The 19,690-nt window shown below is 59.5% G+C and overlaps 1 protein-coding gene across 1 annotated transcript in view; it reads right to left on the bottom strand.

Moving 5' to 3' along the window:
- LOC133358258 (uncharacterized) overlaps positions 1-19,690 on the bottom strand; it is a 100,622-nt gene that overhangs the window by 8,152 nt on the left and 72,780 nt on the right. The window contains exons 3-10 of the mRNA XM_061576497.1: positions 6,268-6,429; positions 4,841-4,911; positions 3,008-3,134; positions 2,332-2,573; positions 2,133-2,199; positions 1,793-1,861; positions 1,181-1,254; positions 921-989 (exon numbers count right to left, since the gene is read on the bottom strand). Coding sequence (XP_061432481.1) covers positions 921-989; positions 1,181-1,254; positions 1,793-1,861; positions 2,133-2,199; positions 2,332-2,573; positions 3,008-3,134; positions 4,841-4,911; positions 6,268-6,429 — 881 coding nt within the window. The remainder of the gene's footprint in view (positions 1-920; positions 990-1,180; positions 1,255-1,792; positions 1,862-2,132; positions 2,200-2,331; positions 2,574-3,007; positions 3,135-4,840; positions 4,912-6,267; positions 6,430-19,690) is intronic.

Raw genomic sequence — 19,690 nt, 5'->3', positions numbered from 1 at the left:
GGGAGGGGGGGAGGGGGGATACGCCGACCGGTCAGGGATCCGGCCCCGTCGAGTGAGCATCATTTATACACCGTCGTCATCGTCGTCGTCGTCGTCGTCATCGTCATCGTCGTCATCATCGTCATCGTCGTCATCGTTGTCGTCATCGTGATCGTCGTCGTCATCGTTGTCGTCGTCGTCATCGTCATCATCGTCATCATTATCGTCATCATCGTCATCATCATCATCGTCGTCGTCATCGTCGTCATCGTCGTCATCATCATCATCGTCATCATCGTCATAGTCGTCATCGTTGTCGTCATCATCATCATCGTCGTCACCGTCATCGTCGTTATCGTCATCGTCGTCATCGTCGTCATCATCGTCATCATCGTCATCGTCATCATCATCATCATCATCGTCATCATCGTCATCATCATTGTCGTCGTCGTCACGATCCATGGGGCAGCAGAGAGCCAGTAGGTGCCCACTGCTCGTCCTCTACGTCTTGCAGCGCCACAGTGTGTGTGGCGCAAGCGGTGGTCGCACCCCCCCCCCCTGGTTAAAATCTCCTCAAGACGTCGCCGCCCTCAAGGCGTTCTCTCTCTGTGTGAGGTCTTCCTCTCTCTTTCCGGTTCCTTCCATTTTTGCCGAACAACAACAACAACGACAACAACGACAACAACGACAAAAACGACAACGACAACAACAACAACGACAACAACGACGCACTTTCCATCCTACATATGTGTCCAAATAGTGCCAAGTTTCCTTCTCATCACCGCCTGCACCACCACCATCATCATCATCATCAGGTCGTCTTCTTCTACGTGGAAGCTTTGCCTTACTTCTACGTTCTCTGCGTCCAGTTTAGATGCAGCAACCCGACCTCCTGATAACCCCGTAACCCTCGACCCCCCGCCACACCACCTCACTGCCACCTGCGAGGGCGTGGCACGACCCACAACTCCGTGACCCCCGACCCCCCCGCGACACCACCTCACTGCCACCTGCGAGGGTGTGGCACGACCAACAATCCCATGACCCCCAACCCCCCGCGACACCACCTCACTGCCACCTGCGAGGGCGTGGCATGACCAACAACCCAATGACCCCCGACCCCCCGTGACACCGCCTCACTGCCACCTGCGAGGGCGTGGCACGACCTACAATCCCGTGACCCCCCGCGACACCACCTCACTGCCACCTGCGAGGGCGTGGCACGACCTACAATCCCGTGACCTCCGACCCCCCGCGACACCACCTCACTGCCACCTGCGAGGGCGTGGCACGGCCAACAATCCCGTAACCCCCGACCCCACAGCGACACCACCTCACTGCCACCTGCGAGGGCGTGGCACGGCCAACAATCCCGTAACCCCCGACCCCCCGCGACACCACCTCACGGCCACCTGCGAGGGCGTGGCACGACCTACAATCCCGTGACCCCCCGCGACACCACCTCACTGCCACCTGCGAGGGCGTGGCACGACCTACAATCCCGTAACCCCCGACCCCACAGCGACACCACCTCACTGCCACCTGCGAGGGCGTGGCACGACCAACAACCCGTGACCCCCGACCCCCCGCGACACCGCCTCACTGCCACCTGCGAGGGCGTGGCACGACCAATAACCCAATGACCCCCGACCCCGCCGCGACACCACCTCACTGCCACCTGCGAGGGCGTGGCACGGCCAATAACCCAATGACCCCCGACCCCCCGTGACACCGCCTCACTGCCACCTGCGAGGGCGTGGCACGACCAACAACCCGTGACCCCCGACCCCCCGCGACACCGCCTCACTGCCACCTGCGAGGGCGTGGCACGACCAACAACCTGTGACCCCCGACCCCCACAGCGACACCGCCTCACTGCCACCTGCGAGGGCGTGGCACGACCAACAACCCGTGACCCCCGACCCCCCGCGACACCGCCTCACTGCCACCTGCGAGGGCGTGGCACGACCAACAACCCGTGACCCCCGACCCCCCGCGACACCGCCTCACTGCCACCTGCGAGGGCGTGGCACGACCAATAACCCAATGACCCCCGACCCCGCCGCGACACCACCTCACTGCCACCTGCGAGGGCGTGGCACGGCCAATAACCCAATGACCCCCGACCCCCCGTGACACCGCCTCACTGCCACCTGCGAGGGCGTGGCACGACCAACAACCCGTGACCCCCGACCCCCCGCGACACCGCCTCACTGCCACCTGCGAGGGCGTGGCACGACCAATAACCCAATGACCCCCGACCCCGCCGCGACACCACCTCACTGCCACCTGCGAGGGCGTGGCACGGCCAATAACCCAATGACCCCCGACCCCACAGCGACACCGCCTCACTGCCACCTGCGAGGGCGTGGCGGCGCGGTGCGAGGCCGAGTGTCGCTCCAGCTGTCCGCGCGTGGGGAACCCCGAGGAGCACTGCGAGCAGGCGAAGCCGCCGTCGTCGTCGTCGTCGTCGTCGTCGCCGTGGTGACGGTGCCGGATGTGGTCCTTGAGCGACGCCAGCCGCTTGTAGCCACGCTCGCAGTACGGGCACGGCAGCAGCCGCGGGAAGCTCTCACCCAGCTCCGACACCAGGCCTGGGGGGGGGGGAGCAGAGGGGGAGAGAGATGGGGGGGGGCAGAGGGGGAGAGAGATGGGGGGGGGGCATAGGTGGGGGATTTGTAGAGGAGGAGGAGGGGGAGGAGGGGACGGTGGATTTGGACAAAAATGCGAGGAGTTAGGATGGACGGCACGAGACTTTGTGTGTGTGTGTACACCGTGTGTGTGTCTGTGTGTGTGTACACCGTACATGTGTATGTGTACACCGTGTGTGTGTGTACACTGTGTGTGTGTACACCGTGTGTGTGTGTGTACACTGTCTGTGTGTACGCGTGTGTGTGTACACCGTACGTGTGAGTGTGTGTACACCGTACGCGTGAGTGTGTGTGTGTACGCCCGTACACGTGCGTGTGCTCACCACGCTCACCACGCTCACCACGCTCACCACTCCTACCGCGCTCCCTGACCTCACCGTTCTGCCTCTGCTGCACGGCGGCGGCGGTGGCGGCGGCGGTGCCGCGCCGGGGCGGCGTGTCCTCGGGGTCCTCGGGGTACACCACGGCCGTGTCGCTGCGGCCCAGCAGCTCCGAGAGGCCGTCCTCACCGCCCCGCCCGCCCAGGGGCCCCGGCGTAGCCGCCGTCGTCGCCGCCGTCGCCGCCGTCGCCGCCGCCAAATCCCCCTCCCTCCCGCCTGCGCAGAATCAAGATGTTGGGTCGTGCCGCAGGAATCCGATGAGCCGTGAAGCTCTTATTGACACGCGTGCAGCACGCGCCGGGGCCTCGGCCGCGGTAGGGATCGCCGGCGTAGTGCGGCCGCGTCACCCGGCACGACGGCCGTGCGGCACGCGGTGCCGTTACCCTGCCTGGCTGCCTCTTCTGGATTCCCTCTTATTGGGATCGCCAGTGCAGTGCAGCCAGGACACTCTATATGGATGGCTAGGAGATGTTAACTGCCTCGCCTGGTAGACAGGAGGTCGTTGGTTCGATGCGGACCCTGACGCCTGTTGCTGTACATTTGGAGTTTGCGTGTCTCTCTCTCTCATCATCACCACGGTGGCTAGGAGATGTTAACCACCTCACCTGGTATACAGGAGGTCGTTGGTTCGATGCGGACCCTGACGCCTGTTGCTGTACATTTGGAGTTTGCGTGTCTCTCTCTCTCATCATCATCACGGTGGCTAGGAGATGTTAACTACCTCGCCTGGCATATAGGAGGTCGTTGGTTCGATGCGGACCCTGACGCCTGCTGGACATTTGGAGTTTGCTTGCGTGTCGCTCTCATCATCATCATCACAGTGGCTAGGAGATGTTAACTACCTCACCTGGTCTACAGGAGGTCGTGGGTTCGCTACCGACCCTGTCACCTGTATATTTGGAGTTTGCGTGTCTCTCTCTCCCCGTGGTCGCGTGGATTTTTCTCCGGCTCCTCCGGTTTTTCCCTCCACATTGAGAATCAACATCGCCATGCGAGTATCTGACTGCTATGAATTTCCACGCGATGATAAGCCACTTCGTTGAGCTATCATTTATGGCCAGGTTGCTTCTGAAAAAGAAACCATCGTAGTACTATTGTAATGTGAGGATATATCCGGCTCACTGACGTATCACAACTCGTCATGGTGATTGGCTCTGCCGGTCCTGGTTTACAGCCAATGGGGGGAAGCCTAGGGGCGTGGCCCTGACCTAATGGAAAGATGACAGCTGTAAGGATTGGTTCTGCTGGTTTTGGCCACAGCCAATGGGGAGACGAGTCAGGGGCGTGGCCCTGACGTAATGGAAAGGTGACAGCTGTAAGGATTGGTTCTGCTGGTTTTGGCCACAGCCAATGGGGAGACGAGTCAGGGGCGTGGCCCTGACGTAATGGAAAGGTGACAGCTGTAAGGATTGGTTCTGCTGGCTTTGGCCACAGCCAATGGGGAGATGAGTCAGGGGCGTGGTCTCGGGAGCTGACGAGGAAGCCTGGAATATTCCATGGAGGCTAACGAGGATTGGCGGAAACGTACCACGTGACCCGGGTATTAAATAGGGGTGGAGACGAACGACACGTGGTCAGAACGGGAACGAACAGAGGAAGGGGGCCACGCGGGAGCGGGGCTCCGGGTTGCCACGTGGCAGTGCGTCTCTCTCTCTATCTGTCCCTCTCACGCTGCCTGTCAGCAGCGTGAGGGAAAGCTGTAATACAAGTTGAATAAAAGACGGATTCCAGAAGTCGCCTCAACGAGATTAATTACACTATTACGCTGCGTAGTGTGTTTTCAGACTGGTTTCGCCTGCACAAGGGATCGTCAGCAATGCACGTACCAGCTTGCGTCTTGCCGTCCGTGCCGCTGGCCTCGTCTGAGTGCGACGCAGCGGCTCCAGCCTCCGCGTCCTTGTCTGTCGCACCGGCCGCCACACAACAACGATGACGTCGCACACACGACATCGCACACACGACATCGCACACACGACATCGCACACACGACATCGTACACACGACGTCGCACACACGACATCGTACAAACGACGTCGCACACACGACATCGTACACGAGACGAGCGTGCGATTGTGCAAACGCACAACCATGCGATTATACACTGGTCAACAACAAAAAAACTTGTTTTCCGGCCTGGACTTTTGCAGCTGTTCTAGACTAATTTCAGGGTGCTGATTCCAAATCTGATCTCAAATTTGCTCCATCACATCTCATTTTTATGCTATCGGCCTATCCCGTTTTCATTGATTTTACCCGAAATTAACTCTGTCACTTATGATTGCAAGTTGTTGTGAGTCAGTGACTGCTTTAGCGTTAAAATATGGTGCTATATTTTTAGGATAGTGTGTTTATAATATAATTTTATGTAGATATCCACATTCATTTAATATTTTTATTCTGCGGTTTTTATTGAAAATGCAATATTTGATATCTCAAAAACCTGATGTGATAGACAAAAACTGATGCCAGATTTGGAATCAGCACCCCAAAATTACCTTAAACCCGTTGGAATACCTTATGCCAGAAAAAGTGTGTTGACGCACAACAACACAACCACGCTACCACACAGCCGCACTGCACTACCGCACAAGCCACAACAGCACCACCGCACTACCACACAGCCGCACTGTACTATCGCACAACCCACGACAGCACCACCGCACTACCACACAGCCACACTGCACTACCGCACTAACCACACGACAGCACCACCGCACTACCACACAGCCGCACTGCACTATCGCACAACCCACGACAGCACCACCGCACTACCACACAGCCACACTGCACTACCGCACTACCACACAGCCGCACTGCACTATCGCACTAACCACACAACAGCACCACTGCACTACCACACAGCCGCACTGCACTATCACACAACAGCACCACCGCACTACCACACAGCCGCACTGCACTATCACACAACAGCACCACCGCACTACCACACAGCCGCACTGCACTATCACACAACAGCACCACCGCACTACCACACAGCCGCACTGCACTATCACACAACAGCACCACCGCACTACCACACAGCCGCACTGCACTATCACACAACAGCACCACTGCACTACCACACAGCCGCACTGCACTATCACACAACAGCACCACCGCACTACCACACAGCCGCACTGCACTACCGCACAACGCACGACAGCACCACCGCACTACCACACAGCCACACTGCACTACCGCACTACCACACAGCCGCGCTGCACCACCGCACTACCACGCCACCGCTCCGCAGCTACCTCCGTGCGTCACGCCGTCCCCATCGTCGGCGCTGGCGGCACCGTCGCCCCCGGTCGGCGTTGCCGGCGGCGACGGCTCCTCCTCGGCGATGAGCAGCCGGTCCTCATCGTCCGAGTCCGAGGCCTCGGCCGCACCCACGACGGACAGCCGCAGCGGGAGCGCTGTGCACAACCAACGCAGTCAACCATAGTCAACCATAGTCAACCATAGTCAACCATCGCAGTCAACCACCACAGTTAACCATAGTCAACCACCACAGTCAACCACAACCACCACAGTCAACCACCACAGTCAACCACCACACTCAACCACCACACTCAACCATAGTCAACCACCACAATCAACCACACACAACCACCGCAGTTAACCACAGTCAACCAACACAGTCAACCACAACCACCACAGTCAACCACGCACAACCACCACAGTAAACCATAGTCAACCACCACAGTCAACCATAGTCAACCACCACAGTCAACCACTCACAACCACCACAGTCAACCACAGTCAACCACCACAGTCAACCACGCACAACCACCACAGTCAACCACAGTCAACCACTCACAACCACCACAGTCAACCATAGTCAACCACCACAGTCAACCACAGTCAACCACCACAGTCAACCACAGTCAACCACCACAGTCAACCACGCACAACCACCGCAGTCAACCACAGTCAACCACACACAACCACCACAATCAACGGGATTAGTTGACCAACACCCAGTTACGTTTGTGTGTGTTTTGATTTTCATAGCCATGGAAGGAAACTGTAGAAGCCGTAGGAGACCCCACGCAAAGAAGGGGGGGAGTGAGAGAGCGAGAGAGTGAGCGAGAGAGTGAGCGAGAGAGTGAGCGAGAGAGTGATAGAGAGAGTGAGCGAGAGAGTGAGCGAGAGAGTGACCGAGAGAGTGAGTGAGAGAGTGAGCGAGAGAGTGAGCGAAAGAGTGAGCGAGAGAGTGGGCGAGAGAGTGACCGAGAGAGTGAGCGAGAGAGTGAGCGAGAGAGTGAGCGAGAGAGTGACCGAGAGAGTGAGCGAGAGAGTGAGTGAGAGAGTGAGCGAGAGAGTGGGCGAGAGAGTGACCGAGAGAGTGAGCGAGAGAGTGATAGAGAGAGTGAGCGAGAGAGTGATAGAGAGAGTGACCGAGAGAGTGAGCGAGAGAGTGACCGAGAGAGTGAGTGAGAGAGTGAGCGAGAGAGTGAGCGAAAGAGTGAGCGAGAGAGTGGGCGAGAGAGTGACCGAGAGAGTGGGCGAGAGAGTGACCGAGAGAGTGAGCGAGAGAGTGATAGAGAGAGTGAGCGAGAGAGTGAGCGAGAGAGTGAGCGAGAGAGTGACCGAGAGAGTGAGCGAGAGAGTGAGCGAGAGAGTGACCGAGAGAGTGACCGAGAGAGTGAGCGAGAGAGTGACCGAGAGAGTGAGCGAGAGAGTGACAGAGAGAGTGAGCGAGAGAGTGTGCGAGAGAGAGAGCGGGAGAGTGAGCGGGAGAGTGACCGAGAGAGTGAGCGAGAGAGTGAGCGAGAGAGTGACTGAGAGAGTGACTGAGAGAGTGACCGAGAGAGTGAGCGAGAGAGTGAGCGAGAGAGTGACCGAGAGAGTGACTGAGAGAGTGACCGAGAGAGTAAGTGAGAGAGTGAGCGGGAGAGTGACCGAGAAAGTGACTGAGAGAGTGACCGAGAGAGTGAGCGAGAGAGAGAGCGAGAGTTGGGGGTTCACATAAAGCAAAGTTTAAAAATAAAAAAATTACGAAATGATGAACGATGCAAAGTGCCGACTACACCGAGCATCTTCTTGTTTCCACTGATCGTAAAAAATAAAAAAGAGAGAGAGAACGTACACACTCCACAGGCAGATGGGAACCCGAGTCAGGAATCGAACTTAGGATGTCTCTCGCCGCGAGGCACGGACGTCAGGGTTCGCGCCCGGCTTGACCGGCACGTTTCCTGGAGCGCTGGTGCAGTGGTTAGCGCACTACGCTACGAGTTCGCCACGGTGGTGAGATGTTGACTACCTCGCCCGGTATACAGGAGGTCGTGGGTTCGACCCCGACCCTGATATCTGAATCGGTCACCAGCGTGGTGAAGTATGGTCACTGCCAGGGGCTGCCACCTCACGTACCATCACGTGATCTAAAGCCTCCTACTACGACCACCACGTGTCACACCGTCACTGTCACCGTTATTCTACTCAGCTGTCTCACACACTAACAACAACCAGGATTCCTCGGAGAAACAAAAAACCGGGACAGGTGGCAACAGCCGACACAGATGACGGAGCGAGGGAGGGGGGCACGGCGGTGGGGGGGGGCACAGGAAGCACGGGGCACGCCCTGGAACACGGGGGGGGGGGTGAGGGGGGGTGGAGGTGAGGGGGGGGGGGTGATGCGGGAGGTGAGGGGGGGGTGATGGGGGAGGTGAGGGGGGGTATGGGGGAGGTGAGGGGGGGTATGGGGGGGAGGTGAGGAGGGGGGTGATGGGGGGGGTGAGGGGGGGTGATGGGGGGGTGAGGGGTTTAGGTGACGGGGGAGAGGTGGGGGGGGTTGCTTTGAGACACACACATACACTGTGTGTGTACGTACACACACACATACACTGTGTGTGTACGTACACACACACATACACTGTATGTGTACGTACACACACATACACTGTGTGTGTACGTAGACACACACACATACACTGTGTGTGAGTGTACGCCTGGGTGTGTGTGCCAGTGACGAAATATCCGAACCGGGTCCTGGGCCTCCCCTAGGTCAACTCGGCCTCAAGCGAGCACCTGGTGCGGTGCGTAGTAAACATCGCCACTGGGGGAGACAAAGGCGGCCGGGCGTGGCGCTGGCCACCGACCCCGATCCTTCACAGGGTGCTACACGCTGACAGCACTTGCCCCTACAGTCTGTCGCAGGCTTTACGGGGGGTCTTTGCCTTTGTTGCGTGGTGTGTGTGTCAGTGCGCGTCTGTGCGCGTGCGCGCGTCACCGTGTGCACGAGGAGGCGCGCGCGCGCCGAGGTGGAGAGAGCGGTGATGGTGGTGGGGGGGGGGTGATGACGAGGGCGAGCGAGGGGGTGGGAGTGGGGGGGGGTGCGTGGGGGTGGATGGGAGTGGGGGGGTGCGTGGGGGGGGGGGCGAGGGGGTGGGAGTGGGGGGATGCGAGTGGGGGCGAGGGGATGGTGGTGGTGGGGGGGTGCGTGGGGGGGGGGCGAGGGGATGGGAGTGAGGGGGATGCGTAGGGGGGGTGCGTGGGGGGGAGGGATGGGAGTGGGGAGGGCGAGGGGATGGGAGGGGGTGCGTGGGGGGGGCGAGGGGGATGACGAGGGCGAGCGGGGGGATGGGAGTGGGGGGGTGCGTGGGGAGGGGATGCGAGGGGAGGGGGGGTGCGTGGGGGGGGGGTGCGTGGGGAGGGGATGCGAGGGGAGGGGGGGTGCGTGGGGGGGGGATGCGAGTGGGGGGGGGGTGCGACTTGGTGGGGGGGAGTGGGGCGAGTCTAGGAAGACGCTCACGGCAACAAGGCGCCGGAGGACGGCGTCGGAAATGCCATCGCGGCTCGCTCACTCGCGGCCAGGGCAGGGCCCTCTCACCAGGGCCTTCTCGCTAGGGCCCTCTCGCTAGGGCCCTCTCGCTAGGGCCCTCTCGCTAGGGCCCTTCTCTCTAGGGCCCTCTCGCCAGGGCCTTCTCGCTAGGGCCCTTCTCTCTAGGGCCCTCTCGCTAGGGCCCTTCTCTCTAGGGCCCTCTCACCAGGGCCTTCTCGCTAGGGCCCTTCTCTCTAGGGTCCTCTCACCAGGGCCTTCTCGCTAGGGCCCTCTCGCTAGGGCCCTCTCGCTAGGGCCCTCTCGCTAGGGCCCTTCTCTCTAGGGCCCTCTCACCAGGGCCTTCTCGCTAGGGCCCTTCTCTCTAGGGTCCTCTCGCTAGGGCCCTTCTCTCTAGGGCCCTCTCACCAGGGCCTTCTCGCTAGGGCCCTTCTCTCTAGGGTCCTCTCGTGGGCAGGGCCCTTCTCTCTAGGGCCCTTCTCTCACCAGGGCCTTCTCACCAGGGCCCACTCTAGGGCCCTCTCTCTAAGGCCCTCTCGCCAGGGCCCACTCTAGAGCCCTCTCGCTAGGGCCCTCTCGCTAGGGCCCTCTCACCAGGGCCCACTCGCTAGGGCCCTTCTCTCACCAGGGCCCTCTCTCTAGGGCCCACTCTAGGGCCCTCTCGTGGGCAGGGCCCTTCTCTCTAGGGCCCTTCTCTCACCAGGGCCTTCTCACCAGGGCCCACTCTAGGGCCCTCTCTCTAAGGCCCTCTCGCCAGGGCCCTCTCGCTAGGGCCCTTCTCTCACCAGGGCCTTCTCACCAGGGCCCACTCTAGGGCCCTCTCTAGGGCCCTCTCTCTAAGGCCCTCTCGCTAGGGCCCTCTCGTGGGCAGGGCCCTTCTCTCACCAGGGCCTTCTCACCAGGGCCCACTCTAGGGCCCTCTCGTGGGCAGGGCCCTTCTCTCACCAGGGCCCACGACACCGCCTGCCTCGTCACCACGGCGTCTGCGATGTTCGCCGAACGTAGCTGCCCCCCCCCCCTCCCAACAGCAGCAACAACAACCACCACCAGCACAACCACCACCACCACGCCTCCGACTTGTATGCAGGAGGTCGTGGGTTCGATCCCGACCCTGACGATGCCTGCTGCTGTATATTTGGAGTTTGCGTGTCTCTCTCTTTCTCATCATCACGGTGGCTAGGAGATGTTGACTACCTCGCCTGGTGTGCAGGAGATTGTGGGTTCGATTCCGACCCTGACGATGCCTGCTGCTGCTGTATATTTGGAGTTTGCGTCTCTCTCTCCCCGTGGTCGCGTGGATTTTTCTCTGGGTCCTCCGTTTTTTTTCGCCCCTTCCACATTTAGAATCGACGTCACCACGCGTTTAGAGCATTTGGCTGCTGCTATGAATTTCCACGTGACGATAATCCCACTCCGTTGAGCTGTCATTTGGTAAAGTAAAAATAGTTCAGTTTAGTAAACGATTAAAAAGTGGAAAGCGTGGGTACGCGTGCACGCATACCCACGCCTGGAATTGGAGGATTTCAAGAGAAAGAGAGAGAGACAGACAGTTTCTCTGGCCCATTGACTCTGGAGGATAACCACCGCCACCACCACCACTACCGCCACCGCCGCCACCACCGCCACCACCACCACCACCGCCACCACCACCGCCGCCACCACCGCCGCCACCGCCACCGCCACCACCACCGCCACCACCACCACCGCCACCACCACCACCGCCACCGCCGCCGCCGCCACCGCCACCGCCACCGCCACCACCGCCGCCACCGCCGCCACCGCCACCGCCGCCACCGCCGCCGCCGCCACCGCCACCACCGCCACCGCCACCACCGCCACCGCCACCGCCGCCGCCGCCGCCGCCCGCCACCACCACCGCTGCCACCGCCACCACCACCGCCACCACCGCCACCACCGCCGCCACCGCCGCCACCACCGCCGCCACCACCGCCGCCACCGCCGCCACCACCGCCACCATCGCCACCGCCGCCACTACCACCACCACCGCCACCACCACCGCCACCACCGCCACTCACACATATACCAGTAGACTCACACAGAGACCCACAGACTCACACAGAGACCCACAGACTCACACAGAGACCCATAGACTCACACAGAGACCCACAGTTTGTTGTCCTTCCCCCCGCACCTCCGATTAGCACGGCTGGCTACGTACGGTGCGAAAGAAGTTCAGCACGCAGTACATACACACATTTTACCCACCCCGCGCAACGCGCGTGAAATAACTAAGCCACTGGTTAAGACAACAACAACACCAACAACAACAGCCACACGTACGGTAATGATACGTTGACAGCTGGTGGTCAATCCACTGCTGGATGAGGGCCTTTCCAGCGGGCCACACTGAGCCACGCGGCTTCTTGTTGTTGTTGTTGTCGAGGTTACGAGGAGCTCCCAAGTGAAGCGCCCTCTCCCCCCAAGAAGGGGGGTCCGATCTGCCCCCCCCCCCCCCCCAAGAAGAGGGCTCCACACTGTCGCCTCTCCCCGGGGCGGTCGCGGGGGTCAAAGGGTCATCGGCGGCACGCTGGGGGATTTGCAGCCAGAGCCGTCCCCTAGCTGGGGGAGGGGTGGGAGTAAACGGAGAGTCGGGGCGACTGCCCCGGGCCCCGCGCTTTGGGGGGGGGGGCATACCCCCGCCCCCCCCCCTTTCCCCTCGACGTCACGCTGTCAGGATGTAACACTTCCGGTTCGGTGTGAAGGCGTGGGGGGCCCACACGGTCTGGTTTGCCCCCTGGGCCCCGCACCCCCCTCTATGTGAACTACCTCGCCTGGTGTACAGGAGGTCGTGGGCTTGGTCACGGTGGACTGCTGCTGTGTATTTGCAGTTTGCGTGCCTCTCTCTCTCTCGCCGTGGTCGCGTGGATTTTTCTCCGGGTCCTCCGATTTCCCCCCCCACCCCCTAATGTAGAATCCACGTCACGCGTTTTATAGGATTTGGCTGCTGCTGTGGATTTCCACTTGACGACAATCAGCCCAACTCTGTCGAGCTGTCATTTGGGACCGGGCAGGTCGACTTCTGAAACGAAAAAAAAACCAGCTATGTAGCAGCTCAGCAGGACTTTGCCTGGTAAAATAAAAATAGCTAATAGTTCTAACTAGCGGGGCATGCAAGAGAGTTGGAAAGTCACGCAGTTTTATAGCTTTTAGTGTTCTGGTTGGGATCAAGGGCGGCAGCGTTTTGGGGGCCACTCGTTTCGCCGAAACTTCTGCTCCCTCACCACCATCACGTCAGGGCCTCCTCGTACGAGGGGTGAGGCCTGGAACAAGCTGCCCCCCCCCCTCTCCCTCGCCTCTCACCCCCATCTCACTCTCCCCGACACATCACCCCCTCCATCCTGGTCACCTCCCTCTTCCTGCTACTCGCTCTCTCTCTCCCCAGCGTTTCCCTTCTCTCTCCCCCTCTTCCCTGAGGCCCTCTCCCTCCTCCCTCCCTCTCACCGCACCCCCCTCTTCCCCTCTATGTCCCTCTTCCGTCTTGCCTCCCTCCCTCCCTCTCTTTTGTTTAACGATCAGTGATCGGTGTAGTCGGCACTTTGCTTCGTTCATCAGTTCGTAATATTTTTTTTTTTTACATTTTTCAACTTTGCTTTATGTAAACCCCCACCTCTCGCTCACTCTCTCGCTCTCTCTCTCTCGTTCTATCCCTCTTCCGTCTTGCCTCCCACCTCTCGGACACGTGTCATGTGTTCTGCACGAACATTCACACGCCAGCTGTCCCAGCGGCTATCCCATCCACCAGCGATGTCCCACGAGCATCTCATGCAAGCTGTCCCTCCTGCTGTCGATCTCACCCGCCAGCTATCCCATCAGCTGTCTCACCACTCACCCACTCGCTCACCTCACCCATCAGCTGTCCCACCACTCACCCACTCGCTCATCGCACGCTCAACTCACCCGCCAGCTATCCCATCAGCTGTCCCACCACTCACCCACTCGCTCATCTCACCCGCCAGCTATCCCATCAGCTGTCCCACCACTCACCCACTCGCTCAACTCACCCATCAGCTGTCTCACCACTCACCCACTCGCTCACCTCACCCACCAGCTACCCCATCAGCTGTCCCACCACTCACCCACTCGCTCATCTCACCCACCAGCTATCCCATCAGCTGTCCCACCACTCACCCACTCGCTCAACTCACCCATCAGCTGTCCCACCACTCACCCACTCGCTCATCTCACCCGCCAGCTATCCCATCAGCTGTCCCACCACTCACCCACTCGCTCATCTCACCCACCAGCTATCCCATCAGCTGTCCCACCACTCACCCACTCGCTCATCTCACCCGCCAGCTATCCCATCAGCTGTCCCACCACTCACCCAATCGCTCATCTCACCCACCAGCTATCCCATCAGCTGTCCCACCACTCACCCACTCGCTCATCTCACCCACCAGCTATCCCATCAGCTGTCCCACCACTCACCCACTCGCTCATCTCACCCGCCAGCTATCTCATCAGCTGTCCCACCACTCACCCACTCGCTCAACTCACCCACCAGCTATCCCATCAGCTGTCCCACCACTCACCCACTCGCTCATCTCACCCACCAGCTATCCCATCAGCTGTCCCACCACCCACCCACTCGCTCAACTCACCCATCAGCTGTCCCACCACTCACCCACTCGCTCAACTCACCCATCAGCTGTCTCACCACTCACCCACTCGCTCACCTCACCCACCAGCTACCCCATCAGCTGTCCCACCACTCACCCACTCGCTCAACTCACCCACCAGCTATCCCATCAGCTGTCCCACCACTCACCCACTCGCTCATCTCACCCATCAGCTGTCCCACCACTCACCCACTCGCTCAACTCACCCACCAGCTATCCCATCAGCTGTCCCACCACTCACCCACTCGCTCATCTCACCCACCAGCTATCCCATCAGCTGTCCCACCACTCACCCACTCGCTCAACTCACCCACCAGCTATCCCATCAGCTGTCCCACCACTCACCCACTCGCTCATCTCACCCATCAGCTGTCCCACCACTCACCCACTCGCTCAACTCACCCACCAGCTATCCCATCAGCTGTCCCACCACTCACCCACTCGCTCATCTCACCCATCAGCTGTCTCACTACTCACCCACTCGCTCACCTCACCCACCAGCTACCCCATCAGCTGTCCCACCACTCACCCACTCGCTCATCTCACCCACCAGCTATCCCATCAGCTGTCCCACCACCCACCCACTCGCTCAACTCACCCATCAGCTGTCCCACCACTCACCCACTCGCTCAACTCACCCATCAGCTGTCTCACCACTCACCCACTCGCTCACCTCACCCACCAGCTACCCCATCAGCTGTCCCACCACTCACCCACTCGCTCATCTCACCCACCAGCTATCCCATCAGCTGTCCCACCACTCACCCACTCGCTCAACTCACCCATCAGCTGTCCCACCACTCACCCACTCGCTCATCTCACCCGCCAGCTATCCCATCAGCTGTCCCACCACTCACCCACTCGCTCATCTCACCCACCAGCTATCCCATCAGCTGTCCCACCACTCACCCACTCGCTCATCTCACCCGCCAGCTATCCCATCAGCTGTCCCACCACTCACCCAATCGCTCATCTCACCCACCAGCTATCCCATCAGCTGTCCCACCACTCACCCACTCGCTCATCTCACCCACCAGCTATCCCATCAGCTGTCTCACCACTCACCCACTCGCTCACCTCACCCACCAGCTACCCCATCAGCTGTCCCACCACTCACCCCTCGCTCATCTCACCCACCAGCTATCCCATCAGCTGTCCCACCACTCACCCACTCGCTCAACTCACCCATCAGCTGTCCCACCACTCACCCACATCGCTCATCTCACCCGCAGCTATCCCATCAGCTGTCCCACCACTCACCCACTCGCTCATCTCACCCACCAGCTATCCCATCAGCTGTCCCACCACTCACCCACTCGCTCATCTCACCCGCCAGCTATCCCATCAGCTGTCCCACCACTCACCCAATCGCTCATCTCACCCACCAGCTATCCCATCAGCTGTCCCACCACTCACCCACTCGCTCATCTCACCCACCAGATATCCCATCAGCTGTCCCACCACTCACCCACTCGCCCATCTCACCCACCAGCTATCCCATCAGCTGTCCCACCACTCACCCACTCGCTCAACTCACCCACCAGCTATCCCATCAGCTGTTCCACCACTCACCCACTCGCTCATCTCACCCGCCAGCTATCCCATCAGCTGTCCCACCACTCACCCACTCGCTCATCTCACCCACCAGCTATCCCATCAGCTGTTCCACCACTCACCCACTCGCTCATCTCACCCGCCAGCTATCCCATCAGCTGTCTCACCACTCACCCACTCGCTCACCTCACCCACCAGCTACCCCATCAGCTGTCCCACCACTCACCCACTCGCTCATCTCACCCACCAGCTATCCCATCAGCTGTCCCACCACCCACCCACTCGCTCAACTCACCCATCAGCTGTCCCACCACTCACCCACTCGCTCAACTCACCCATCAGCTGTCTCACCACTCACCCACTCGCTCACCTCACCCACCAGCTACCCCATCAGCTGTCCCACCACTCACCCACTCGCTCATCTCACCCACCAGCTATCCCATCAGCTGTCCCACCACTCACCCACTCGCTCAACTCACCCATCAGCTGTCCCACCACTCACCCACTCGCTCATCTCACCCGCCAGCTATCCCATCAGCTGTCCCACCACTCACCCACTCGCTCATCTCACCCACCAGCTATCCCATCAGCTGTCCCACCACTCACCCACTCGCTCATCTCACCCGCCAGCTATCCCATCAGCTGTCCCACCACTCACCCACTCGCTCATCTCACCCACCAGCTATCCCATCAGCTGTCCCACCACTCACCCACTCGCTCATCTCACCCGCCAGCTATCCCATCAGCTGTCCCACCACTCACCCACTCGCTCATCTCACCCACCAGCTATCCCATCAGCTGTCCCACCACTCACCCACTCGCTCATCTCACCCACCAGCTATCCCATCAGCTGTCCCACCACTCACCCACTCGCCCATCTCACCCACCAGCTATCCCATCAGCTGTCCCACCACTCACCCACTCGCTCATCTCACCCACCAGCTATCCCATCAGCTGTCCCACCACTCACCCACTCGCTCATCTCACCCACCAGCTATCCCATCAGCTGTCCCACCACTCACCCACTCGCCCATCTCACCCACCAGCTATCCCATCAGCTGTCCCACCACTCACCCACTCGCTCAATTCACCCACCAGCTATCCCATCAGCTGTTCCACCACTCACCCACTCGCTCATCTCACCCGCCAGCTATCCCATCAGCTGTCCCACCACTCACCCACTCGCTCATCTCACCCACCAGCTATCCCATCAGCTGTCCCACCACTCACCCACTCGCTCAACTCACCCATCAGCTGTCCCACCACCCACCCACTCGCTCATCTCACCCACCAGCCTATCCCATCAGCTGTCCCACCACTCACCCACTCGCTCAACTCACCCATCAGCTGTCCCACCACTCACCCACTCGCTCATCTCACCCACCAGCTATCCATCAGCTGTCCTCACCACTCACCCACTCGCTCATCGCACCCACCAGCTATCCCATCAGCTGTCCCACCACTCACCCACTCGCTCAACTCACCCATCAGCTGTCCCACCACTCACCCACTCGCTCATCTCACCCATCAGCTGTCTCACCACCCACCCACTCGCTCATCTCACCCTCAACTCGCCCACCAGCTATCCCACTCGCGGGGCAGAAAAACGCCTCTGTAATCCCGTGACGAATTTCCATCCCTGCCCGGCCCACAGACCCCCACACCCCCCCCACCCCCCCAGTGAAGAGGAGAGTGTGGGGGTTGCCTACAGTGCGGCCTCTCTCCCTCTGTGTCGGTCTCATTCAAAAACAAATCTCTCTCTGTTGTCTCAAAATTCACACGGCCCTCTCTCTCTCTGCCCGCTCCACATCACGCGTGTCATCCTCTCCCCAAGTGTCCGGCTCTGTCTTAGCTCCCACTCTCTCTCTGTCAGTCTGTGTCTGTCTGTCTCTCTCTGAGTCTGTGTCTGTCTCTGTCAGTCTGTGTCTCTCTGTCTGTCTCTCTGTCTGTGTCTCTCTGTCAGTCTGTGTCTCTCTGTCTGTCTCTCTGTCTGTGTCTCTCTGTGTCTCTCTGTAAGTCTGTGTCTCTCTGTGTGAGTCTGTGTCTCTCTGTGTCTCTCTGTGAGTCTGTGTCTCTCTGTCTGTGTCTCTCTGTGTCTCTCAGTGTCTCTCTGCGAGTCTGTGTCTCTCTGTGTCTCTCTGTCTGTGTCTCTCTGTGTCTCTCTGTGAGTCTGTGTCTCTCTGTGTCTCTCTGTGTGTGTCTCTCTGTGTCTCTCTCTCTGTGAGTCTGTGTCTCTCTGCGCGTCTGTGTCTCTCTGTGAGTCTGTGTCTCTCTGTGACTCTCCGTGAGTCTGTGTCTCTCTGTGTATCTCTGTGAGTCTGTGTCTATCTGTGAGTCTGTGTCTCTCTGTGTCTCTCTGTGTGTCTGTATGTCTCGCTGTGATTCTGCATGTGTCTGTGATTTCGTGTCTCTCTGCGTCTCTCTGCCGATGTCTCTCTGTGAGTCTGTGTCTCGCTGTGATTCTGCATGTCCCTCTGCGTCTCTCTGCCGATGTCTCTCTGTGCCTCACTATGTGCGGGTCTCCCTCTGCCACATCATAAATGTCGTCCTTGTTTACAAGTAGCGGAGTCTGTGTGTGTTTCTGTGTGTGTGTGTCTGTGTGTGTGTGTCTCGGTGTGTGTGTGTCTGTGTGTGTGTGTCTGTGTGTGTGTCTCGGTGTGTGTCTGTGTGTGTCTCGGTGTGTGTGTGTCTCGGTGTGTGTGTGTGTGTCTGTGTGTGTTTCGGTGTGTCTCGGTGTGTGTGTGTGTGTGTGTCTGTGTGTGTGTGTCTGTGTGTGTGTCTCGGTGTGTGTCTGTGTGTGTGTGTCTGTGTCTCGGTGTGTGTTCCACTGCCAGTCGCTGTCTGTATGTGTGTGTCTGTGTGTGTGTGTCTGTGTGTGTGTGTGTCTCGGTGTGTGTGTGTCTGTATGTGTGTGTCTGTGTGTGTGTGTCTCGGTGTGTGTGTGTCTGTGTGTGTGTGTCTGTGTGTGTGTGTCTGTCATCTCGGTCAGTCGACCCGTGGCACCTGGGTCTGCCCCGTGACCTCCTGCCAGCGGGCTTTCGACACTTCACGTGGCCTCAAGGTGCACTTGGCCTGGCACAAGCATCGTGGTGACGTCGCCGCCACTTAGTGGCGAATGGCGGTTGTTGTTGTTGTTGTGTGTCTGTGTGTGTGTGTGTCTCGGTGTGTGTGTGTGTCTGTGTGCGTGTCTCTCTCTGTCTTTGCTCGCTTCACCGTCGCTGTCTTAAATGTGTCGTCTCTCTGGTGTCTGTCTGGCAGCCCGATTGTGTCTCTCTGTTGTCTGTCTGTCGTTTCCTGTCGTTCTGCCTCCCGGAGTCTTAGCCTCTCTCGCTCTGCCTCAGCCTCTCAGTCTCTCTGTCTCTCTCTCTCTCTCAGTCTGTCTCTCTCTCAGTCAGTCTCTCTCTGTCTGTCTCTCTCTGTCTGTCTCTCAGTCTGTCTCTCTCAGTCTCTCTCTCTCTCAGTCTGTCTCCACGTCTCTCAGTCTGTCTCAACGTCTCTCAGTCTGTCTCTCTGTCTGAGTCTCTCTCTCAGTCTGTCTCTCAGTCTGTCTTTCTCTGTCTCTCTCTCAGTTCCTCTCTCTCTCAGTCTGTCTCCACGTCTCTCAGTCTGTCTCCACGTCTCTCAGTCTGTCTCTCTGTCTGAGTCTCTCTCTCAGTCTGTCTCTCAGTCTGTCTTCTCTGTCTCTCTCTCGTCTGTCTCTCT

The sequence above is a fragment of the Lethenteron reissneri genome, chromosome 61 (assembly GCF_015708825.2).
Source record: "Lethenteron reissneri isolate LAM-NWPU_2019-01 chromosome 61, ASM1570882v1, whole genome shotgun sequence".
In the NCBI taxonomy this organism is placed as follows: Eukaryota; Metazoa; Chordata; class Hyperoartia; order Petromyzontiformes; family Petromyzontidae; genus Lethenteron; species Lethenteron reissneri.
The sequence above is the reverse complement of the archived record's forward strand: the minus strand, read 5'-3'. Positions and strand labels throughout refer to the sequence as shown.